Below are 26,855 nucleotides of genomic sequence, written 5' to 3' on the forward strand. Positions count from 1 at the left end.
ACTCTACCAGCCCTAGGCAAGCACGAATCCGCTTCCTGTCTCTATAGATCTGCCCGTTCTGGAACCTACGGTATGTGATCTTTGCTGGCTGTCTCCTTTCACTTGGCATAATGTTTTTGCACTTAACCCATGCCGTAGCATGTATCGGCACTTCGTTTCTTTTTCCAGTTGAATAACATCTCATTGTTTGGATAGACACATCACATTTCGTTTATCCATTCATCAGCAGATAGACATTCGAGTTGTTTCCACATTTTGGCTGCATGAATCATGCTGCTATGCACATTCCTGTGCAAGTACGTGCAAACATATATTTGTGTTTCTTATTCCTTAAGTAAAAACCTCGGAGTAGAACTGCTGAGTCATATGGTAACTTGAGATTTAACATTTTGAGGAACTCCCAAACTATTTTACAAAGCAATTGCACCATTTCACATGGTAATATTTGAGGGATCTAATTTCTCCATGTCCTTGCCAACAGTTACTGTTGTCTTTTTTATTCTAGCTTCGTAAGTGGGTGTGAAGTGGTATTTCATTGTGGTTTTGATTTGCATTTTGCTAATGACTACTGATGTGGAACATCTTTTCATGCATTTACTAGCTCTGTGTACCTCTTCTTTGGAGAGATGTATATTCAGATCTTTTGACTATTTCTAAATTGATTTATTTGCATTTTATTATTGAAATGGAAGTGTTCTTTATTTTAAGATCTGAGGCCTAAAGAATATTACTTTAATGATAATTTTATATCCTTCCTATTTCTGAATTCTTCTGTATTTGTATCAGTTACAGCTATAATTCTCTTGGGATTTCATCTGCAAACAGGAAGAATTTTACCTTTTTATTTCCAATTCTCAGGCCTCTAATTGTTTTTCTTGTCTAATTAGCTAACACCTAAAATACATTTTTTTTTTGAGACAGGGTCTTGCTCTGTTGCCCAGGCTGGAGTGCAGTGGCGTGATTTCAGCTCACTACAACCTCCGCCTCCTGGGTTCAAGCAATTCTCTTCCCTCAGCCTCCTGAGTAGCTGGGATTACAGGTGCACGCCACCACGCCCGGCTAATTTTTGTATTTTTAGTAGAGATGGGGTTTCACCATGTTGGTCAGGCTGGTCTCGAATTCCTGACCTTGTGATCTGCCCACCTCGGCCTCCCAAAGTGTTGGGATTACAGGCGTAAGCCATCACACCCGGCCAAATACATTGTTAAATAGTAGTAGAGATTGTGGACATTTCACCTTATTTATGATTTTAGCAGGAATGCTCCTAGCATCCTATCAACTTAAAAATGGATGTTATCACTGACAACTGGGATTTTCTTTATCTTGTTGCTGCTGTATTTTCTATATTCTTTATTATATCTTTTCTTAACACTTTATTTTATAAAAGTTTTTCAGTCTGTTTTTAGCACATCTGTTTTATAAATTTTCAGTGTGTGTATGTGTGTGCGTGTGTGTGTGTAGCTCTGTTTTTCTTTAAAGGCAAAATCATTAGAAATGCAGGAACCCTTTTGACTTCCTTCTTTCATGATGTCAGGGCTAAAAAGTTTCAGTAAATAATGGCTTCTTTAAAAAAAAATCCAACCAAAAAAAACTTGAGAGGCATCTGAGTGGTACGCTGTCTGCATGACTTCCAAGGCTTCTTTTGTAAGCAGAACACATTACTGCTCAGTGGGTATGAAAAAACAGAGAAAAAAAGAGATGAGTTTGACAGGAGAGTCCTCAGAGAACCAGAAGCTCTACTGCAAACTAAATAATGCAAACTTATTTAAGCTTTGATATACTTTTTGCCTCATTTCAAGTAAGAATGTTTTGAAGAGACAATGTGTTTTTGAAAACGAGAAGAATTTTTTTTTGTGAAGTTTTCTTTACCTTGGTCCACTGCTATTATTACAGCAGAACTAGATGATGTCTATAGTAGCTCGCTGTGTTTTAGGAATTTTCAGTAAAAGAGGACCCACGGCCAGATACATTTGGGTAAAATTTTGAGTGATAAAGAGAAAACTTACTAAAAAGGAAAAAAAACTTTATATTCAAGAAAACAAGAATCAGCATGCCTTCCCTTATAACACTAAATACCGGAAGGCCTTAGAGCAAAATGTTGAGAAAGATTCACAAGTACTTAGAAAACGAATTGCCATTTACCTTTCTCGAAAATTGACTTGACTATGTATATTAATATGGATAAATCTCAAAAGGGTGGTAAAAAAAAAAAAAAGGAAATTCACTACTTAAACAGTTGAAGTTTGCTCTGTACTTTTCCCATCTCATTTCTTCCTCTCTTTACCCTAGAGAGAGCCACCATTTTTAACTTACTGTTTACCATTCCAATTCATAGTTATGCTACTATATTATATTCATAAATGTATTTTTAAACATAGTATAAATGTAATTATGTAACATATATTGCTTTGTAATTTGTTTTTTGTCCCTCTAGCATATGAATTTATTTATTTCTGAGACAAGGTCTCACTCTGTTGCCCAGGCTGAAGTGCAGTAGCATGATCATAGCTCACTGCAGCCTTGAACTGGGTTCAAGTGATCCTTCCGCCTCAGCTTCTAGAGTAGCTGGGACTACAGGCACATGCCACCATGCCTGGCTCACTTTTTTTTTTTTTTCAGTGGAGACATGGTCTTGCTATGTTGCCTCAGCTAGTCTCGAACTCCTGGGCTCAAGCAATCTTTCTGCCTTGGCCTCCCAAAGTGCTGGGATTAGAGGCGTGAGCCACCACGCCTAACCTATTTATTTGTTTAGTTTTGTTTTTCTAGTATATGAATTTAAATGCTGTATGGTAGTGGATTGTATAACTATACCACAGTATATTCATCCATTCTCCTGTCTATGCCCTTTAGAACCATTTTCAATTTTTCTCACTCAGATGAATGCTGTAGTGAATCCTCTCATACATGTCTCCTTTTATTGCAGGGGTCTGAGAAGTTTTTCCAGGGTATAGGTTTTCCTTTTCTTTCTTTTTTTCTTTTTTTTGTTTTTCAGACAGAGTGTCACTCTTTTACACACAATGGAGTGCAATGGCACAATATAATTCACTGCAGCCTCAACCTCCCTGGGCTCCAGCGATCCTCCCACCTCAGCCTCCTGAGTAGCTGGGACTACAGGTGTGCGCCACCATGCCTGGCTAATTTTTGTGTTTTATTTATTTATTTTTTTGAGATGGAGTTTTGCTCTTGTTTGCCTAGGCTGAAGCGCAATGGTGCGATCTCGGCTCACCGAAACCTCTGCCTCCCAGGTTCAAGCGATTCTCCTGCCTCAGCCTCCTGAGTAGCTGGGATTATGGGCATGTGCCACCATGCCTGGTTAATTTTGTATTTTTAGTAGAGATGAGGTTCTCCATGTTGGTAAGGCTGGTTTCCAATTCCCGACCTCAGGTGATCCACCTGCCTTGGCCTCCCAAAGTACTGAGATTACAGGTGTGAGCCACCATGCCCAGCCAATTTTTGTGCTTTTTGTAAAGACGGTGTTTCACCATGTTGCCCAGGCTGTTCTCGAGCTCCTGGGCTCAGGTGATCTGCCAGGGTATAGGTTTTAAAAGGGTGTATATTTAACTTTCATTTTTCTGATCCTTGTTGGTAGGAAATACAAGCAGATTATTTTCTGTTCCATTTCATTTGCTGACTCTTTTGGTTCTTATTTATTAATGTATTTTAATGTTATTTATCCTAGATATGAATTACTTGTTAATTGCACTGTAACTATCTTATCTGAGTATGTTTTATCTTTTCGTTTTATTTTTAGTATCTTTTGTTAAACATATTTTAAGAATAGCTTTATTAAGATATAATGTGGCTGGCCTGATGGCTCACACCTGTAATCCCAGCACTTTGGAAGGCTGAGGCGGGCAGATCACCTGGGGTCAGGAGTTCGAGACCTGTCTGGCCAACATGGAGAAACCCCATCTCTACTAAAAATACAAAAATTAGCTGGGCGTGGTGGTGTGCACCTGTAATCCCAGCTACTTGTGAGGTTGAGGCAGGAGAATCGCTGGAACCCGGGAGGCTTAAGTTGCAGTGAGCCGAGATCGCACCACTGCGCTCCAGCCTGGGTGACAGAGCAAGATTCCACTGCAAAAAAAAAAAAAAAAAAAGATATGATTTGCATACTATACAAGTTGCCAAATTGAACCATATAATTCCATGGCTTTTAGTATATTTACAGAGTGGTATAACTATTGCCATGATGTTGGAACATTTCATCATCCCCAGAAAGAACTCTACACATTAGCAGTAACTCCATCTTCCTTACTCATAGGCAACTGCTAATCTACTTTCTGTCTCTTTGAATTTACCTATTCTGGACGTTTCATGTAAGTGGAATAATAAAATATGTGGTCTTTCATATCTAGTTTCTTTCACTTAGCATAATGTTTTCACAGTTCATGCTATATTTTGGCGGTGTCAAGGCTTCATTCTTTTTTTTTTTTTTTTCCGATACAGAGTTTCGCTCTTATTGCCCAGGCTGGAGTGCGATGGTGCAATCTCAGCTCATTGCAGCCTCCATCTCCTGGGTTCAAGTGATTCTCCCACCTCAGCTTCCCAAGTAGCTGGGATTACAAGCATGCACCACCATGCCTGGCTAATTTTTTGTATTTTTTTTTAGTACAGACGGGGTTTCACCATGTTAACCAGGCTGGTCCTGAACTCCTGACCTCAGGTGATCCGCCCACCTCGGCTTCCCAAAGTGCTGGGTCACTCATTCCCTTTTTTTTTTCTTTTTTTTTTGAGATGGAGTCTCACTGCTGCCCAGGCTGGAGTGCAGTGGCGTAATCTTGGCTCACTGCAACCTCCGCCCCCTGGGTTCAAGTAATTCTCCTGCCTCAGCTTCCCAAGTAGCTGGGATTACAGGTGCCTGCCACCGTGCCTGACTAATTGTTGTATTTTTAGTAGAAACGGGGTTTCACCATGTTGTCCGGGGTGGTCTCGATCTCTTGATCGGCCTGCCTTGTGATCCTCCTGCGTCGGCCTCCCAAAGTGCTGGGATTACAGGCGTGAGCCACCGCACCCAGCTGATCTTTTTTTAAAGGTGGGAATTGATTTTTGTACATGGTGCTATGTAGGAATATAAATATATTTTTATATATTTGGATACCAAGCAGGATGACCAATTTTCCTGGTTTGCCTAGCGTTTTCAGGTTTTCTGGGCTGTGGGACTTTTCAGTGCTAAAACTGAGAAAATCCTATCAGTGGGGATGAGTTGGTACCCAAACACCAAGTATCCTGCTATTTACTGAATAGTTCATTTTCTCCTTTGCTGATGCCACTTTTGTCACGTGTTGGTAAGGTTTTCTAGATTTATTGTCTTTCACTGATGTTAAAACGATAGGGTGTATTTTTGGACTAATTATGAATAACATTGCTTTTGAAAGAAAATTTTCTTATAACAATTTTTTCTAAGAAAGTCTGAATTATTTGATTTCTCTGTCATTGACATGAGACTGTTTACAGCTTTGGTTTCACACTTTTTTAACACAAAATTCAGTGCCACATTTTATATCAATATTTGACCCCGTTGTAGCTACAACTGTTACTTGTTTCCTGGGTCTTTCCTCTGGGTTCCCTTTTATCCCTCTGAACTAGGCCCTTTCTTCAGTTCTTTTAGGTTTGCAGGCAGTAAACTTGGTTGGCCTTCGTATGTCTGAGAATGTCTTATTTTACCCACACTCTTGAATTATGGTTTGACTTAGTTTTCAGTTACTTTTCTCCAGCACTTTGAAGACATTGCTCTATTGTCTCTTCTACACACACCTAAGTGCTACAGAAGTGTTGGCTATGGTGGTGATGATAGTGTCTAGGTACAGATTATTTTATTTGTCCTACTTGTTACCTGTAGGAGGAGCCTGCTCTGGGACATGCCCCGCCCTCTAGCCTTACACTATCCCGGGACAATATGCTGTTCAGGTCAGCATGTCAGCCGCCTCCCACACCCTGCGCACGAGGCAGCAGAGAAAGGAAGGAGGGGAAGGTTTGAACATCAGCTGGAGTCTCACCTGCACTCGGACATCCTGCACATCTCTAGGAGGATCGTCTCGTTTCTGCACTGAGACCTACTGGCAGAGTGAGAATATAGGCCCCTAAACGCAGTCTGGCCACCACTAGTGTCTTCCTCCTCTAGGGCAGGCCCTGGACACCCACGCATTTCCTCTGCCCACCACCAGCGCCTCTCCTCTGGCTTCCTGCAGAGCTGTCCAGAGTCCTACCAGGGCTGAAGTCTCACCTTGACACTGCCTAGCTGTCAGCCCCGGCCACATGTTTCCTCTTGCTGTGGGAATGAAGAGACCATCAGTATCGGGATCCCCCTGGTGGATGTTCTACTGCTGTGTTCCTTCCACCAGATTGGAACTTCTTGGAAATGAATAGTAGCCTGAGTTGGGCAGGAGCCACCAAACTTCCCCGGGCATTTCATTTTCAGCCTCCAATCTCCTTCCCGGGGATCAGTTCTGTTAGTTCCATTTCGCGGTCCGTGATCAATCCAATATCAGTTTTTCTTCTTTTCCACAGGACAGTGAGGTCTTGGTCTAACTTATTGCCAAGACTACATAAATTTAGGATGATTTGATTGCCAAAAATGGTTCACAGATTTGGCTGGCACTAAGCACTTTTCATATCCAAGATTCCAAAGATGTAACTTAAAGTTCCCATGATTTTTAGGTGTAAATTATCCCTTTTCTCCAGACCTTTAACAGCTACTCAAAGGGTCACGGATGTTTTACATCCTTTTTAAAGCAATGACTGTCTGTGTGTCTTTCTCTACCCAGTAAGTTAGCATATATTTTAATATTTGTCTCTATTTGAAACACATATTTTGACATTTCTCTTTATTACAAAACAAAATTTATGAAATGGAAGCAGCAGAAGGTAAAATCCAGGCTCCCTTTACTTCATCGTCCTAACCTTTAAGACCCATCTTAGATCCTAAGCCTTCATTACCCCAGGAGAGCCCCTAGTTCAATTCTTTCTAACCATTTCTGCCCAAATGTTGATAGTCAATCGTGAACCGCCGGAGGTTGTTCTTTAGTTGTTTAACACACGGTGGCCTGATTTGAGGGATCTGAGCATAAGCCCCTTAAGAGGTAGTCAGATGTAGCCTGTTGTTATTTCTGGGGTGTCCCTCTGTGTCAGGCATATAGTAGCTGCTTAAAAAACACTTACTGAATTAACCGTAAGCTACCACCACTATTCACAGGTGCCACTTCCCAGTCAGGAGCACATTACACTTTCCAGTCAGGGGCACATTAATTAAAAAGTCTGAAACCTTACCATGAGCAGCTACAACAGCAGCACCAGCAGAAGCAGCATGCGTTGGACCCGCGACTCCCCGCTCCTGGCTGGCCTGGGGCGGCGCCTGGTGCGTCCTGGGCGAGGGGCATCTGCCGCTTCCGCATCTCCATCCGCTCTGATCCCATCGGCTGCAAGAGGGAGAGGAACAAAGCGGGAGGGGGTTCCAGCGTTATGAAGGCGTAAGCCCAGGGAGTCAGCTGTCTGGATCATTGAACAGATACAGTGCGACTATATTCAGGTCATTTTTGCTACTTCTCGTAAAATTTAGTGCTTAGAATCTTAGGATCAATTAATGTATCCAACATGTAATGCTTATCCTCTGCCAAGCACTGAGATACATTCCAGGGATAAACTGGCAGATGGAAGGCCCCGCCTGAGGCGCTCACAGTTCAGTAAAGGAGACAGAAACGCACACGCACTGAAGACTCCGCAGGTAGTGCTATGCAGGGCCGCTCCCAGCTCCAGGCATCCCTGTGGCCTGAACCAAAGGGGGGCAGGCATGGTGGCAGCTTCATGACGCTGCCCGTGAGGCCAACACGCAAATATGGGAGGAGGTCAACATGGGAAGGGCGGCCCGGCTAATACAGCGACTGAGGAGAGGTCAGAAGAGGAGTCCTGGAGGCCAGAGTGGCCCGAGTCACATCTTTCCTAGCTGCGTCACCTTGCAGAAGTGATCGAAATTGGGATGCGGAAGCATTCAGAACCCTGCCTGGTATAGAGCAATTGCTCAATTATTCCCAGGAAGCCAGGCAGGAGAGCCAGACTGTGGCCTGCCCAGACCTGTCTTGCCATACCAGGGACGGTCACCCTCACCTACTTCAGTGGAGGCCAAGCCATACGACACAAAAGATCTGTGCCCTTCAGCCTCTGCCCTGTTGTTGGGGACTCCAAGACTGTGAAAGAAGAGAGATATAGAAGCAGCAAGAGAAGCAAGAAATTGCTAAGCCCATTATACGTTGGATACTATCACTTGATGGAGCTAATTGCAAGCTAATATCAAGGACACACACATTAAAGAACCATAGGTAGGACTTTGGAATTAATTTCTGGATCTATTATTCTATTTCAACATTAGATTTGTCTGTTCCTATTGATTATTACCTAATCCTCTATACTACTGGACTTTGTTCTAATTATTTTATTTATTTTTATTTTTTAAATTATACTTTAAGTTCTGGGATACATGTGCAGAATGTGCAGGTTTGTTACATAGGTATACACGTGCCATGGTGGTTTGCTGCATCCATCAACCCGTCATCTACATTAGGTATTTCTCCTAATGCTATCTCTCCCCTAGCCCCCCACCCCCAGATAGGCCCCAGTGTGTGATGTTCCCCTCCCTGTGTCCATGTGTTCTCATTGTTCAACTGCCACTTATGAGTGAGAACATGTGGTGTTTGGTTTTCTGTTCTTGTGTTAGTTTGCTGAGAATGATGATTTCTAGCTTCATTCATGTTCCTGCAAAGGACATGAACTCATCCTTTTTTATGACTGCATAGTATTCCACAGTGTATATGTGCCACATTTTCTTTATCCAGTCTATCATTGATGGGCATTTGGGTTGGTTCTAAGTCTTTGCTATTGTGAACAGTGCTGCAATAAACATACACGTGCATGTGTCTTTATAGTAGAATGATTTCTAATCCTTTGGGTATATACTCAGTAATAGGATTGCTGGGTCAAATGGTATTTCTGGTTCTAGATCCTTGAGGAATCGCCACACTGTCTTCCATAATGGTTGAACTAATTCACACTCCCACCAACAGTATAAAAGTGTTCCTATTTCTTCACATCCTCTCCAGCACCTGTTGTTTCCTGACTTTTTAATGATTGCGATTCTAACTGGCGTGAGATGGTATCTCATTGTGGTTTTGATTTGCATTTCTCTAATGACCAGTGATGAAGAACTTTTTTTCATATGTTTGTTGGCTGCATAAATGTCTTATTTTGAGAAGTGTCTATTCATATCCTTTGCCCACTTTTTGATGGGGTTGTTTTTTTCTTGTAAATTTAAGTTCCTTGTAGATTCTGGATAATTAGCCTTTTATCAGATGGATAGATTGCAAAAATTTTCTCCCATTCTGTAGGTTGCCTGTTCACTCTGATGGTAGTTTCTTTTGCTGTGCAGAAGTTCTTTGTTTTAATTAGATCCCATGTGTCAATTTTTGCTTTTGTTGCCATTGCTTTTGGTGTTTTAGTCATGAAGTCTTTGCCCATGAGTATGTCCTTAATGGTATTGCCTAGGTTTTCTTCTAGGGTTTTTATGGTTTTAGGTCTTATGTTTAAGTCTTTAATCCATCTTGAGTTAATTTTTGTATAAGGTGTAAGGAAGGGGTCCGATTTCAGTTTTCTGCATATGGTAGCCAGTTTTCCCAACACCATTTATTAAATAGGGAATCCTTTCCCCATTGCTTGTTTTTGTCAGGTTTGTCAAAGATCAGATGGTTGTAGATGTGTGGCGTTATTTCTGAGGCCTCTGTTCTGTTCCATTGGTCTATATATCTGTTTTGGTACCAGTACCACGTTGTTTTGGTTATTGTAGCATCGTAGTATAGTTTAAAGTCAGGTAGCATGATGCCTCCAGCTTCGTTCTTTTTGCTTAGGATTGTCTTGGCTATACAAACTCCGTTTTGGTTCCATATGAAATTTAAAGTAGTTTTTCCAATTCCGTGAAGAAAGTCAATGGTAGCTTGATGGAGACAGCATTGAATCTATAAATTACTTAGGGCAGTATGGCCATTTTCAGGATATTGATTCTTCCTGTCCGTGAGCATGGAATGTTTTTCCATTTGTTTGTGTCCTCTCTTATTTCCTTGAGCAGTGGTTTGTAGTTCTCCTTGAAGAGGTCCTTCACATCCCTTGTAAGTTGTATTCCTAGTATTTTATTCTCTTTGTAGCAATTGTGAATGGGAGTTCAGTCATGATTTGGCTCTCTATTATGTCTATTATTGCTGTATAGGAATGCTTGTGATTTTTGCACATTTTGTATCCTGAGACTTTGCTGAAATTGCTTATCAGCTTAAGGAGATTTTGGGCTGAGACGATGAGGTTTTCTAAATATACAATCATGTCATCTGCAAACAGAGACAATTTGACTCTCTCTCTTCCTATTTGAATACCATCTATTTCTTTCTCTTGCTTGATTGCCCTGGCCAGAACTTCCAATACTATGTTGAACAGGACTGATGAGAGAAGGCATCCTTGTCTTGTGCCAGTTTTCAAAGGGAATGCCTCCAGCTTTTGCCCATTCAATATGATATTGACTGTGGGTTCGTTATAAATAGCTCTTATTATTTTGAGATACATTCCATCAATACCTAGTTTATTGAGAGTTTTTAGCATGAAGGGGTGTTGAATTTTATCGAAGGCCTTTTCTGCATCTATTGAGATAATTATGTGGTTTTTGTCATTGGTTCTGTTTATGTGATGGATTGTGTTTATTGATTTGCATATATTGAACCAGCCTTGCATCCTAGGGATGAAGCTGACTTGATGGTGGTGGATAAGCTTTTTGATGTGCTGCTGGATTTGGTTTGCCAGTATTTTATTGAGGATGTTCGCATTAATGTTCATCAGGAATATTGGCCTGAAATATTCTTTTTTTGTTGTGTCTCTGCCAGGTTTTGGTATCAGGATGATACTGGAATCAAGTTCCTCTTTTTCTATTGTTTCTATTGTTTGGAATGGTACCAGCTCCTCTTTGTACCTCTGGTAGAATTCAGCTGTGAATCCATATGGTCCTGGGCTTTTTTTTGGTTGGTAGGCTACTAATTACTGCCTCAATTTCAGAACTTATTATTGGCCTATTCAGGGATTCGACTTCTTCCTGGTTTAGTCTTGGGAGGGTGTACGTGTCCAGGAATTTACCCATTTATTCTAGATTTTCTAGTTTATTTGTGTAGAGGTGTTTATAATATTCTCTGAGGGTAGTTTATATTTCTGTGGGATCAGTGGTGTTGTTGGCTTTATAATTTTTTTATTGTGTCTATTTGATTCTTCTCTCTTTTCTTCTTTATTCATCTGGATAGTGGTCTATTTCGTTGATCTTTTCAGAAACCAGCTCCTTGATTCATTGATTTCTTTGAAGGATTTTTTGGTGTCTGTAACTCCTTCAGTTCTGCTCTGATCTTAGTTATCTGTTGTCTTCTGCTAGCTTTTGAATTTGTTTGCTCTCGCTTCTCTAGTTCTTTTAATTGTGATGTTAGGGTGTCCATTCTAGATCTTTCCTGCTTTCTCCTTTGGGCATTTAGTGCTATAAATTTCTCCCTAAACAGTGCTTTAACTGTGTCCCAGAGATTCTGGTATGTTGTGTCTTTGTTCTTATTGGTTTCAAAGAACTTATTTATTTCTGCCTTAATTTCGTTATTTACCCAGTAGTCATTCAGGAGCAGGTTGTTCAGTTTCCATGCAGTTGTGCAGTTTTGAGTGAGTTTCTTATTCCTGAGTTCTAATTTGATTGCACTGTGGTCTGAGAGACTGTTTATTATGATTTCCATTCTCTTGCATTTGCTGAGGAGTGTTTTATTTTTAATTATGTGGTCAATTTTAGAATAAGTGCCATGTGGTGCTGAGAAGAATGTATATTGTGTTGATTTGAGATGGAGAGTTCTGTAGATGTGTATTAAGTCCACTTGGACCAGAGCTGAGTTCAAGTCCTGAATATCCTTGTTAATTTTCTGTCTCATTGATCTGTCTAATATTGACAGTGGGGTGTTAAAATCTCCCACTATTATTGTGTAGGAGTCTAAGTCTCTTTGTAGGTCTCCAAGAACTTGATTTATGAATCTGGGTGCTTCTGTATTGGGTGCATATATGTTTAGGATAGTTACCTCTTCTTGTTGCATTGATCCCTTTACCATTATGTAATGGCCTTCTTTGTCTTTTTTGATCATTGTTGGCTTAAAGTCTGTTTTATCAGAGACTAGGATTGCAACCCTTGCTTCTTTTCGCTTTCCATTTGCTTGGTAAATATTCCTCCATGCCTTTATTTTGAGCCTACGTGTGTCTCTGCACTTGAGATGGGTTTCCTGAATATAGCACACCGATGGGTCTTGACCTTTATCCAATTTGCCAGTCTGTATCTTTTAATTGGGGCATTTAGCTTGTTTACATTTAGGTTTAATATTGTTTTGTGTGAATTTGATCCTGTCATTATGATGCTAGCTGGTTATTTTGTCCATTAGTTGATGCAATTTCTTCATAGTGTTGATGGCCTTTACAATTTGGTATGTTTTTGCAGTGGCTGGTGCTGGTTTTTCCTTTCCATGTTCAGTGCTTCCTTCAGGAGCTCTTGTAGGGCAGGGTAGTGACAAAATCTCTCAGCATTTGCTTGTCTGTAAAGGATTTTATTTCTCCTTCGCTTATGAAGCATAGTTTGGCTGGATATAAAATTCTGGGTTGAAAATTCTTTTCTTCAAGAATGTTGGCCAGAAATGGTGGCTCATGCCTGTAATCCCAGCACTTTGGGAGGCTGAGGCAGGTGGATCACGAGGTCAGGAGATCAAGACCATCCTGGCTAACACAGTGAATCCCCGTCTATACTGAAAAATACAAAAAATTAGCTGGGCGTGGTGGCGGGCGCCTGTAGTCCCAGCTACTCGGGAGGCTGAGGCAGGAGAATGGCATGAACCCGGAAGGTGGAGCTTGCAGTGAGCCGAGATCATGCCACTGCACTCCAGCCTGGGCAACAGAGTAAAACTCCATCTCAAAAAAAAAAAAAAAAAAAAAATGTTGAATATTGGACTCCACTCTCTTCTGGCTTGTAGGGTTTCTGCAGAGAGATCCGCTGTTAGTCTGATGGGCTTCCCTTTGTGGGTAACCTGACCTTTCTCTCTGGCTGCCCTTAACATTTTTTCCTTCATTTCAACCTTGGTGAATCTGATGATTATGTGTCTTGGCTTGCTCTTCTTGAGGAGTATCTTTGTGGTGTTCTCTGTACTTCCTGAATTTGAATGTTGGCCTGTCTTGCTGGGTTGGGGAAGTTCTCCTGGATAATATCCTGCAGAGTGTTTTCCAACTCAGTTCCATTCTCCCCATCACTTTCAGGTACACCAATAAAATATAGGTTTGGTCTTTTCACATAGTCCCATATTTCTTGGAGGCTTTGTTCATTCCTTTTCATTCTTTTTTCTCTAATCTTGTCTTCACACTTTATTTCATTAAGTTGATCTCCAATCTCTGATATCCTTTCTTTTGCTTGATCAATTTGGCTATTGACACTTGTGTATGCTTCACAAAGTTCTTGTGCTGTGTTTTTTAGCTCCATCAGGTCATTTATGTTCTTCTCTACAATGGTTATTCTAGTTAGCAATTCCTCTAACCTTTTCTCAAGGTTCTTAGCTTCCTTTCATTGGGTTAGAACATGCTCCTTTAGCTCCAAGGAGTTTGTTATTACCCACCTTCTAAAGCCTACTTCTGTCAATTCGTTAAATTCATTCTCTGTCCTGTTTTCTTCCCTTGCTGGTGAGGAGTTGCGATCCTTTGGAATAGAAGAGGCATTCTGGTTTTTGGAATTTTCAGCCTTTTTGCGCTGTTTTTTCCTCATCTTCATGGATTTATCTATCTTTGATCTTTGATATTGGTGATCTTTGGATGGGGGTTCTGTGTGGACGTCCTTTTTGTTGATGTTGATGCTATTCCTTTCTGTTTGTTAGTTTTCTTTCTAACAGGCCTCTCTGCTGCAGGTCTGCTGGAGTTTGTTGGAAGTCCACACCAGACGCTGTTTGCCAGGGTATCACCAGCAAAGGCTGCAGAAGAGCCAAGATTGCTGCCTATTCCTTTCTCTGGAAGGTTCGTCCCAGAGGGGCACCCGCCAGATGCCAGTTGGAGCTCTCCTGTATGAGGTGTCCATCGACCCCTGCTGGGAAGTGTCTCCCAGTCAGGAAGCACGGGGGTCAGGGACCCATTTGAGGAGGTGGTCTGTCCCTTAGCAGAGCTCAAGCACTGTGTGGGAGATCTGTTGCTCTCTTCAGAGCCGCCAGGCAGTAAGTCTGCTGAAGCTGCTCCCACAGTTGCCCCTTCCCTGAGGTGCTTTGTCCCAGGGAGATGGGAGCCCCTGACTGAGGCTGCTACCTTTCTTTCAGAGATTCCCTGCCCAGAGAGGGGGAATCTAGAGAGGCAATCTGGCTGCAGTGGCTTTGCTGAGCTGCAGTGTGCTCCGCCTAGTTTAGACTTCCTGGCGGCTTTGTTTACACTGTGAGGGGAAAACCACCTACTCAAGCCTCAGTAATGGTGGACACCCCTCCCCCTACCAAGCTCAAGCGTCCCAGGTTGACTTCAGACTTCTGTGCTGGCAGCAAGAATTTTGAGCCATTGGATCTTAGCTTGCTGGGCTCCGTGGGGGTGGGATTCACTGAGCTAGACCTCTTGGCTCCCTGGCTTCAGTCCCCTTTTCAGGGGTGTGAATGGTTCTGTCTCACTGGTGTTCCAGGCACCACTGGGGTATGAAAAACTCCTGCAGTTAGTTCGGTGTCTGCCCAAACGGCCACCCAGTTTTGTGCTGGAAACCCAGGACCCTGGTGGTGTAGGCACTAGAGGAAATCTTCTGGTCTGTGGGTTGCAAAGACTGTGGGAAAAGTGTACTATCTGGGTTGGAGTGCTCTGTCCCTCAAGGCACAGTTTCTTACGGCTTCCCTGGGTACCCAACTATGTTTTCTAAATAGATATTCTGGCATATAGGAAGGCTAAGAATACTATATTGAATTCTCTTATAATTTGATAGAGTTCCCGGACCCCTTGCACTTCCCAGGGGAGGCAACGCCCCACGCTGCTTCTGCTTGCCCTCCGTGGGCTGCACCCAGTGTCTAACCAGTCCCAATGAGATGAGCCAGATACCTCAGTTGGAAATGCAGAAATCACCCACCTTCTGTGTTGATCTCACTGGGAGCTACAGACCAGAGCTATTCCTATTCAGCCAGTTTGCCAGCCACAGGTATTTCTTTTGTTTTTGAGACGGAGTTTCACTCTTGTTGCCCAGGCTGGCGTGCAATGGCACAATCTTGGCTCACTGCAAACTCTGCCTCTCAGGTTCAAACGATTTTCCTGCCTCAGCCTCCCGAGTAGCAGGGATTACAGGTGCCCACCACCATGCCCAGCTAATTTTTGTATTTTTAGGAGAGATGGGGTTTCACCATATTAGCCAGGCTGGTCTCGAACTCCTGACCTCGTGATCTGCCCACACTGGCCTCTCAAAGTGCTGGGATTACCAGCATAAGCCACACGCGCCTGGCCTTAATTAGTCTCACATGTAAGTTTCAGGACCACAAGAAAGACCCGTCAAAGGGCTTTACTGTTCTTTCTTCTTTCATCCACTGTGAAAACGATGCTCCCAACATACTCAGAGACCACCCACAGTGCTCTGCTGGGGTTACTGAACTGGTGTGGCTCACTTAGCCTAAAGGTGGAGGCAGAGACACGTGGTCAGCCACAGTCATGCTTTATGGGTACCACAGGGAGACAGCTTCGAAGGCAGAAACTCTGGGCTGAAGTGACTCCAGGGATAACCTCTTCACGTCACCTGTGGAGGAGACAGCCTAACCATGGTTTCACTTCATTCACTCAATTCAGGGCACTGAGGCCGCAGGACAAGCCAGCACAATCTCCAAACCAAGATGTTTTGAACAAAAGATGCTCCAGGTAGCTATTATTTTCTATGAGATATTGATGCAACTTGCCTCATTAAAAAAACATATGCCTTGGGAGGCCAAGGCAGGCAGATCACTTGAGGTCAGGAGTTCGAGACCAGCCTGGCCAACATGGTGAAACCCTGTCTCTACCTAAAATACAAAAAAAAATTAGCTGGGTGTGGTGGCACACACCTGTAATCTCAGCTATTTCGGAGGCGGAGGCAGGAGCATCACTTGAACCCAGGAGGCAGAGGTTGCAGTGAGTCAAGATCGTGCCACTGCACTCCAGCCTCAGTGATAGTGAGACTCTGTCTCAAAAAAAAAAACAAAAAACAAACAAAAAACCATATCCTAATTAATTTCCAGAAGTAGGAAGGACGGTGACATGGTGCTGTCCCAAGGTCTCAGGAGAGTCCTGTTCCAACATCTTGGCCACACTGGGTCTTCCCAATCAGTCCATGAAGTATCTGTTCATTTAAATTCCCTCTTCCGTGTGCGGCAAGGGTCTCTTCAAACAGGTCTTGCACATTTTTGATAGGTTTGCTCCTGAATATTTTGTAGGCCAATTTTTGCTGCTGTCATAAACGATATCTTCCCCTGATACCCAACTGTGTTTTCTAAATGGATATTCTGGCATATAGGAAGGCTAAGAATACTATATTGAATTCTCTTATAGTTCCAGTAATTTTTCTGTTGATTCTTTAATTAGATGATCATACTGTCTCTACATAATCACACTAGTCTCTTTGCTTCCTGTACCTTTTTAAGGTATCTGTTCTTACCCTGGTCTTATTTCATTGGCCAGGAAGTTGAGTAAATACTGAAAAGTAGCAAGAGTACTAGGCACCTTTGTCTTCTTCAAGACGTTCTTTAATGAGCAGACTGTTAGTGTTTTGCTGACAAGTGTGCTATGTGTTGGAGGTTTCTGGAAGATAACATTTCAAGTTAAGCAGGCTTTCTTTCACTATTTATGTGGTATAAAATAAGTTGTGCTAACTTATTAACATTAAAAACCTTTTTTTTAATTTTAACTCTCTAGCCCTATGTCATAAGCTAACATATTTTATTTGTTTATACACACCTATCTGTTTGTAAATATCTGGAAGAATTTTAATGACTGAGTGAGCTAACTCTTAGAGAACATCATAAAGTTTCTGAGGACCAAATATAGCCGTTAAGTCAAAGGTAAATTCTATCAAAGTCTGTTATTATGCTTTTTTTTTTTTTTTTTTTTTTTTGATACGTAGTTTTGCTCTTGTCACCCAGGCTGGAGTGCAATGGTGCGATCTTGGCTCAATGCAACCTCCACCTTTTGGGTTCAAGCAATTCTCCTGCCTCAGCCTCCCGAGTAGCTGGAATTACAGGCACCCGCCACCACGCCCAGCTAATTTTTGTATTTTTAGTAGAGATGGGAGCCAGGCTGATCTTGAGCTCCTAACTTTAGGTGATCTGCCCACCTCAGTCTCCCAAAGTGCTGGGATTACAGGCATGAGCCACTGCGCCCGGCCTGTTCTTATACATTTAAGAAAAACTTTTGAGACTGGAGAGCTCTGGACTTGTATACATTTTTAAAAACAACTTCATTGAGGTCTAACAGACATCCAATAAACTGCACATGTTTAAGGTATATAATTTGATAAGTTTTGACATGTATACCTGGGAAGCCATCATCACAATCAAGATGGTGAACACATCCTCACCCTCAAAAGTTTTCTCAAAACCCTGCCTCTTGAGAATTTCTCTTTTGTTCCTTCCCTCTTATGCCTCTGCCTTTGGTACTCATAGATCTGCTTTCTCTCTATATCCATTAATTTGCATTTTCTTGATTTTTATATAAAGGGAACATCTTTTTTTCGGTCTGGTTTCCTTCATGTAGCACAACTGTTTTGAGATTGTTGCATATATCAATAGATCATTCCTTTTTATTCCTGAGCAGGATTCCACTGTATGGATGTACCACTATTTGTTTCTCCATTCACCTATTGATGGACTTAGACCTTTTTGATGGTTGCTGAAAAGATTAGATATATAAGACATTGTCTTCTTTTGAACATGAAAATCTTTTTTTTTTTTTTTTTTTTTTTGAGATGGAGTTTTGCTCTTGTTGCCCAGGCTAGAGTGCAATGGTACGATCTCAGCTCACCGCAACCTCCACCTCCCGGGTTCAAGCAATTCTCCTGCCTTGGCCTCCCAAGTAGCTGGGATTACAGGCATGTGCCACCACGCCCGGCTAATTTTGTATTTTTAGTAGAGATGGGGTTTCTCCATGTTGATCAGGCTGGTCTCGAACTCCCGACCTCAGGTGATCTTCCTGCCTCAGCCTCCCAAAGTGTTGGGATTACAGGTGTGAGTCACCGTGCCCAGACGAACATGAAAGTCTTTCATCAGATGAAATTAGAAGAGACTATTACTAAGACTGTATTCATGTTTACTGTACTATAATTTTGACATTTGAAATCATTTAAAGATTCGAGAAGTGTACAGAAATACATGCTATTCCTGGAAAAGTTTACTAACAATCTCTCACCTCTCTGTACAAAAAATTCTAAAGGGAATGGCTTTCACTACCTTCCTAAATGTTGGAGTGTTTGGTGGTGGGAGTGATCATTTATAGCATACCCTGCTGTCTGTGGAGAAATGCAAGAGCCTGAGGGGAACTAAAAGTGTTAGTAAAACACGAATATTAAAAAGAAGCAAATGTTGATTTGGTAATTGTTGAAGTTGACTGACACAGGGTTTGTTATACCATCCTCTCTACATATGTGTAGTTGAAAATTTCCTTAATAAAGTTTTTAATATGTTGAATTCTTTTAGATTTAAAAAATCTATTTAGATGAGCATTATCAATTTCCTCCTTTGAATAGTTAATGAAGTGAATTAATGCATTTATTGATGCTGAGCCACCCTTACCTTACTAAGCAAACTCTTCTCAGGTCTAAAAGATAATTATTCTTTTATTATACCACTGAAATAAATGCTACCTATTTACAAGATTGTAAAAATATGCCATCAATGTATATGTTAATTCCACTAGTCTTTTCAGACATCAGTATATAGGATCTAATTAGCCAAACCAGCTTCATACATCTTCTCCTTTGCCTTCATCATATCTGTGGGAGAACTCTGTGCACATGTCATTTCCATTTGTCCTTTCTAACTAACGTGGAATCAATGCCTTTTGACAGTGTTCTTCTCTCCTTTTTTAGTCTGTCTTTGGCAGAGAATGCTGGGCATCATTTTACTGTCCTTTGGGATGACCATGTAAGTCACACACATCATCCCCCAGGTACTGGCTGCCTTCACCTGACGGTCCTAGGGCTCAGAACTTAGAAGAATGTGAAATCATTGTTAGCAACCTCATATGCTAACATGTATGGGATTTCAAAAGCAGCCTGAAGGCTGGACACGGTGCCTCATGCCTGTAATCCCAGCACTTTAGGAGGATGAGGTGGGCGAATGGCTTGAGCTCAGGAATTTGAGACCAGCCTGGGCAACATGGAGAAACCCCATCTCTACACAAAAATACAAAAATTAGCTGGGTGTGGTGGCACGCGCCTGTAGTCCCAGTTATTCGGTCGGTGGGCTGAGGTGAGAGGATTGTTTGAGCCCAGGAGGTTGAGGCTGCAGTGAGCTGTGATTCCACCACTGCACTCTAGCCTGGGTGACCGAGTGAGACCTTGTCTCAAAAAAACGCCCCCAAAAACAAAAAAAGCATCCTGAGGAAATGGGAAGAATACAGGTTGATAGCTTATTAAACATTTCAGATCTCAACCAAGAGACAATCCTCAAACAAGGCTTTTCCAAATTCCTAGGAACTCGACATTTAAGAGGATTTTCAAAATGCAACTAAAAGCCAAGGCAAACTCTTAGTTTTGATCACAATCTTTTAGTATTTTGGAATTGAAACCAGTAAGTAGTTTTTTTAAAAGTTTTAACCTAACTAATTATCTCAGAGAGGTTCTTTCTTACTTTTTTTTTTTTTTGAGATGGAGTCTTGCTCTGTCACCCAGGCTGGAGTGCAGTGATGCGACCTCAGCTCACTGTAACCTCCGCCTCTTGGGTTCAAGCAATTCTCCTGCCTCAGCCTCCCAGAGCAGCTGGGATTACAGGCGCCCACCACCACGCTTGGCTAGTTTTTGTATTTTTAGTAGAGATGGGGTTTCACCATGGTGGCCAGGCTGGTGTCGAATTCCTGACCTCAAGTGATCCACCTGTCTCAGCCTCCCAAAGTGCTGGGATTAGAGGTGTGAGCCACCGTGTCCAACCCAGAGTAGTTATTTCTTATTTTCTGGTGAACACATTTGGTAGCCAGATTCCATTAATAGTTATTTATTTTCCCTATAGTGCCCAAATCCTGAAAATAGCCATTATTAAATTACGCATTGGGAATACAATGAAACACCAAGTATTGTGTTTAAAAAAAAAATCTTGCCGGGCGCGGTGGCTCACGCCTGTAATCCCAGCACTTTGGGAGGCCGAGGTGGGCGGATCACAAAGTCAGGAGATCGAGACCATCCTGGCTAACACGGTGAAACCCCGTCTCTACTAAAAATACAAAAAACTAGCCGGGCGTGGTGGCGGCGCCTGTAGTCCCGGCTACTCGGGAGGCTGAGGCAGGAGAATGGCAGGAACCCGGGAGGCGGAGCTTGCAGTGAGCCGAGATCGCGCCACCGCACTCCAGCCTGGGCGACTGAGCGAGACTCCGTCTCAAAACAAAACAAAACAAAACAAAAAAACAAACAAAAAAACTCTTATCTCTTAAGGCCTAAGACTCAAGTTCCTGTTCCAGAAAGATATGGAATCATAGATGAGCTCCTGATGAAGGAGAACCAAGAATCCAAAAATACATAAATTAAAAGCCTTCTTCAAAGACCCTAAGAAGCAGGATCCTACCATCAACGGATAGTTTAGGGCCTTGAAAGAGTTAGACCATAATATAAGAAAATTTGAGAGGACAAATTCTCCTGGAGGAGACCCAAATCCCAAATCCATTTTCTTCTTTGTTTTTTGAGACAGGATCTCACTCTGTTGCCCAGGCTGCAGTACAGTGGTGTGAACACGGCTCACTGCAGCTTCAACCTCCTGAGCTCAAGCAATCCTCCTGTCCAAGTTTCCCAAGTAGCAGGAACGAAAAAAATTCTTTTCGTAGAGGTGGGATCTCATTATGTACCGAACTCCTGGGCTCAAGCGAGGCTCCTGCCTAAGCCTCCCGAAGTGCTGAGATTACAAGTGTGAGCCACTGAGCCCGGCCTACTTTTGCTTTAATAAACCTTGGCTCTTGAAATATTTTTCCTTTGGGCAGTATGGCTGTGTAGATCATGGCTCCCACAGGGCCTCCGTTAGTAACATCTTTGTCAGAACACAGTGCTACTAGATTACTCCTTAGTAATCTAGCTGTTTCCTGCTTTAGACACTGACCTTGAACATCTTACTTCGTTTTAATTTCTTTTTTTTTGAGACCGAGTTTCGCTCTTGTTGCCCAGGCTGGAGTGCAATGGCGCGATCTCAGCTCACCACAACTTCTGCCTCCCGGGTTCAAGCAATTCTCCTCCCTCAGCCTCCTGAGTAGCTGGGATTACAGGCATGTGCCACCATGCCCGGCTAATTTTGTATTTTTACTCCCGACCTCAGGTGATCCGCCCACCTTGGCCTCCCAAAATGCTGGGATTACAGGCGTGAGCCACCACCTCCAGCCACCTCGGTTTCACTTCTAACTTTGTGGTCCTGCACAGAATCTTGCTGTGCTGGGAACCCTGCCGCAGGCCTCACCATTACCCTACCCAAACTCTGGTTCATATTTCTTTTTACTCCTGGTTTCTGTGTCTTGCTGATCCATTCCACCCATCGCTTCCATCCAGAAAGCTATTGTGAATGTTACAGAGAAGCTAAAGACTACAGCCTGAAATGTCTGACTGCAAATTCAGGATGGGATTGGGACTCTGGGCAAGCTGGGGCAATGATCTCACTTTAATCACTGATTCTGTTCCAAGCAAAAGCAATGACAGATAAGAAAAGCCTAAAAGCATGTAGATGAGTTCAAAACCAAGATAAATATACCTCCAACCAGAAATGCAATGGCAATGTAAATCAATGGGCAGAGTGGAAGCAGCGGGCCTGCTTGGCTGTAGGTCCAAGTAATAGGCAGAGGCAACATCAGTCCAGAAGCTAAAAGGGTCTAAAATTGCTCCAGGTTAAATGTGGGGCTGGAGCTGCAGTCACTGCTTTAAAAGTTGAAAAGAATCTCCTCTTCCTTATGAATGAAGCTTATAAGAAACACCAACTGTAGGTGACCTCTGCTGAGCCTACATATGGAATATGGGAGCACACAGACATCTCTGTGGTCTGGAATGAGCTGGAACTGCTGGTTCTGAAATCTGCCATATTCACAATACCACTCGGGCAGAAATTCTGAATTGTCATCATAACATCTGGCTCTTAGTAGGATGCCCAGATGTTCAGTGAAGGAAATCTTAATGTTTCTAGATGGAGATAAGTAAAAACTAAGAAGGACAGAAAAAAGATCAACAACAAAAAAGAATGAAACAATTACTTTAAAATGAACTTGCAGCTGGGCATGGTGGCTCATGCCTATTATCCCAGTGCTTTGGGAGGCAGAGGTAGGAGGATTGCTTGAGGCCAGGGGTTCAAGACCAGCCTGAGCAACATAGCGAGCCCCATCTCTACAAAAAAATTTAAAAACTAGGCCAGGCACAGTGGCAGATGCCTGTAATCCCAGCACTTTGGGAGGCCGAGGTGGGTAGATCACTTGAGGTCAGGAGTTCGAGACCAGCCTGGTCAACATGGTGAAACCCTGTCTGTACTAAAAATACAAAAATTAGCCAGGCGTGGTGGTGCATCTGTAATTCCAGCTATCTGGGAGGCTGAGAGAGGAGGAACTCTTGAACCTGGTAGGCGGAGGTTGCTGTGAACCAACATGCACCACTGCACTTTAGTCTGGGCGACAGAGCAAGATTCTGTCTCAAAAAAAATAAAACAAATAAAAAAATTAGCTGGTCTGATGGCACACCTCTGTAGTCCTAGCTATTCAGGAGGCAGAGGTTGGAGGAATGCTTGAGCCCAAGAGGTCAAGGCTGCAGTGAACTATAATCATTCCACTGCACTCCAGCCTGGGCAACAAAGCAAGACACTCTCAAAAAAACAAGAAAAAGAAAAAGGACTTGCAAACTAAAATCCCAAAACACATGAAGAAAGACAGTCATTAAAATCACCCACTGGAATATAAATTGAATGTTATAGAAGAAAATGAAAAATAAAGTTGAGATGCTCAAATAATAATGAAGAAATCATTTACATTTAAAATGTCAAAAAATAGGGAACTAAAACAAATAGAAATAAAATAAGAACAGGTAGTCAGGAAAAAGAATCAAGTAGAAAGTTTCAAGGATATTAGAAATTAGTACTGAAGGATTAATTCAGAATCTTGTTCAGAAAGACTAAGAGATAAAAAGACGAGGCGCATCATCTGCAGGGTGGTTCCAGAATGGCTACGTGAGGGATGTAGACCCTCTCTCCAGCAAAATATAATCATATAACTAGTGAGTAACCTAAAAACAATAATTTAAAGTCTCTGGAATTTTTTTTTTTTTAAAGACAGAGCCTTGCTCTGTTGCCCAGGCTGGCAGTGGTGTGATTTTGGCTCACTGCAACCTCTGCCTCCCGGGCTCAAGTGATCTTCCTACCTCAGCTCCCCAAGTAGCTGGGACTGCAGGCACACACTACCATGCCAGGCTAATTTTTACATTTTTTGTAAAGACGGGGTCTCAGTGTGTTGCCCAGGCTGGTCTCAAACCCCTGAGTTCAAGCAATCTGCCTTCCTTGGCCTCCCAAAGTGCTAGGATAACAAATGTGAGCCACCGGGCCAGGCCTAGTACTTTTTTAAAGAAAAAACTCTATACATGTATTTCTGCTCTTACTTCTTTTCTTAGCTTCTTTAAAAGACATAGGATTGGCCAGGCGTGGTGGCTCACGTCTGTAATCCCAGCACTTTGGGAGGATTATATAAAGCAGTAATTATAACAATATATTATTGGATTTGTAATATATATACACCTTAATATGTATAGCAGTAGTAACCACAAAACAGTAGGGAGAGAACGGAGCTATATATAAGAGCAAAGTTTCTATATCTTACTAGAATTAAGGTAGTATACATCTAAAGTTGATTTTGATACATTAAGAAAGGTATTATAAGCATTATAGAGGACATTAAGAAATTACCTCAGGGCCAGACACATTTTCTCATGCCTGAAATCCCAGCACTTTGGGAGGTCAAGGAAGGAGGATCACTTGAGACCAGCAGTTCAGAACAGCCTGGACAACATAGTGAAACCCTGTCTCTACAAAAAATTTAAAAAATTATCTGGCATGAGGGTACACACATGTAGTCCTAGCTACGTGGGAGGCTGAGGCAGGAGGACTGTTGAGCCTAGGAGTTTGAGGCTGCAGTGAGCTATGATTGTACCGCTGCACTCCAGCCTGTGTGACAAAGTGACACTCTGTCTCAAAGAAAGAATAAAAATTAAAATTAAAAAATATATACATATAGTGAAAAAATTACTAAAGAAGTAAAATGGTACACTAGAAAATATCAACATAAAACAAAGGAAGTTAATAAGGGAGGAAAAGAGGAACAGAGTAGTCATGAAATATATAGAAAGCAAAAAGAAAAACACAAAGGTGAATCTAAATGGATCAATGACAATGACAAGGTGAAAAGTGAGCGGATTAAACAATCCAGTCAAAAGACAGAGATTGCCAGAATACCATGAATACAAACATAATCCAACTATATGCAGTCTACAAGAGACACACTTTAGATTAAAAAATGCAAATAGATAGAAAGTAAAAGGATGGAAAAATATATATCTGGCAACAGCAACCATAAGAGAGCTGGAGTGGCTCTAATAATAGCAAATAAAATACTATTACACAAAATGTTACTAGAGATTAATAGGGACATTTTATAATGATAAAAGAGCTAATGTCTCAGGAAGATATAATAATTATAAATATATATACACCCAATAACAGAACCACAAAAATACATATAGCAAAAACTGACAGAATTGAAGGGAAAAACCAACAATTCAATGATAACAGTAATAAAGTTCAATACTTTGCTTTCAATAATGGACAGAACAATTAGACAGAAGATCAACAAGGATATGAATAGAGGACATCAGGACACTATAAACTAACTACACCTAACAGACATCTATAGAGCACTCCACCTGCATCAGTGAAATACGTATTCTTCTCAAATGCACATGAAAATTCTCCAGAATAGACCATACAATAGGTCATAAAACAGCCTCAATAGATCTAAAATCATTATTATAATACAAAGTATGTTTTCCAAACACAATGGAATAGAAAACAGAAATAGAAAAATACAACAGAGAAAATTCATGAAACCAAAAGTTAGTTACTTGAAAAGATCAACAAAATTGACAAACCTTAGCTAGTTGACCAAGAAAAATGAAGACTTAAATTACCAAAATAAGGAATGAAAGATGGGAAATTACTACTGATCTTACAGAAATAAAAAGAATGATAATGGAACAACTGTATGGCAACTAATTAGAAAACTTAGATGAAATGGAAAAAATCCTGGAAAGTCATAAATTAACAAAATTAACTAAAGAAGGAACTTTAACAAGTAAACAGACTGAGTTAGTGATTTTTTAAAATCCCACAAAGGAAAGCCCAGATCTGTTCAGGCTAATGTATTAAAAAAAAAGAAAAGAAAAAAAAAGAAAAGAAAAGCTCAGATCAAGTTGGCTTCACTGGTGAATCCTACCAAACATTTAGCAAAGAAGGACTACCAGTTCTTCAAAAACTGTTCCAAAAAATGGAAGGGGAGTGAATACTTCCCAACTTATTCTCTGAGACCAGTATTACTCTGATACCAAAACCAAATAAAGACACTGTAATAATCTTTTATGAATACAGTTGCAAAAATCTTAAAATACTAGCAAACTGAATCTAGCAACATGTAAAAAAAGGATTATATGCCATGACTAAGTAGAATTTAATGTAAGAATGCAAGGTTAGTTTAACATAAAAAATAAATGTAATAGCCATATCAATAAAGTAAGGGACAAAAATCACAATTGACTGAGAAAAATTATTTGGTCAGGCACAGTGGCTCACACCTGCTACCCCAGCACTTTGGGAGGCCGAGGTGGGTGGATCACCTGAGGTCAGGAGTTCAAGACCAGCCTGGCCAACATGGCGAAACCCTATCTCTACTAAAAAATACAAAAATTAGCCAGGCGTGATAGTACGTGCCTGTAATCCCAGCTACTCAGGAGGCTGAGGCAGGAGAATCGCTTGAGCCCAGGAGCAGGAGGTTGCAGTGAGCTGAGATTGTACCACTTCACTCCAGTCTGAGCAACAGAGTGAGACAGCCCCGTCTCAAAAAAAAAATTATTTGACAAAATCTAATGCATTTCACAATAAGTAATATTCAACAAAATAGGCATATAAGGAAGCTTCCTAAACCTGACCAAAGGCACCTATAACACACCTATATCTAAGATCATATTAAACACTGAAAGACTGATGGCTTTCTCTCTAAGATCAGAAATAAGAAAAAAAATCTACTTTTACCACTTCTATTTGTAATATGTTGGAAGCTCCAGCCTGGGCAATAAGGCAAGAAAAATAAATAAAAGGCATTCAAATTGAAAAGGAAGTAAAACTATCTCTGTATCTCTATTTGCAAATGACATGATCTTGCTTATTAAAACGTCCTAAATATTCCACTAAAAACAAACAAAAAAATTATCAGAACAAATAAATGAGTTCAGCAAAGTTGCAGGATACAATATTAACAAACAAAAATCAATTGTATTTCTGTACACTAGCAGTGAACATTCTGGAAGTGACATTAAGGAAATAATTCCAATAATAGTATCA

At 41.4% G+C, this 26,855-nt stretch overlaps 1 protein-coding gene across 5 annotated transcripts in view; it reads right to left on the minus strand.

Moving 5' to 3' along the window:
* Window positions 1–26,855, minus strand: part of RGS20 (regulator of G protein signaling 20) — a 79,533-nt gene that overhangs the window by 9,542 nt on the left and 43,136 nt on the right. For all 5 annotated transcript variants that reach the window (XM_050801800.1, XM_050801801.1, XM_050801804.1 and 2 more), the window contains one exon: window positions 7,270–7,418. In XM_050801800.1, coding sequence (XP_050657757.1) covers window positions 7,270–7,418 — 149 coding nt within the window. The remainder of the gene's footprint in view (window positions 1–7,269; window positions 7,419–26,855) is intronic.

Source organism: Macaca thibetana, chromosome 8 (assembly GCF_024542745.1).
Source record: "Macaca thibetana thibetana isolate TM-01 chromosome 8, ASM2454274v1, whole genome shotgun sequence".
Taxonomy (NCBI): Eukaryota; Metazoa; Chordata; class Mammalia; order Primates; family Cercopithecidae; genus Macaca; species Macaca thibetana.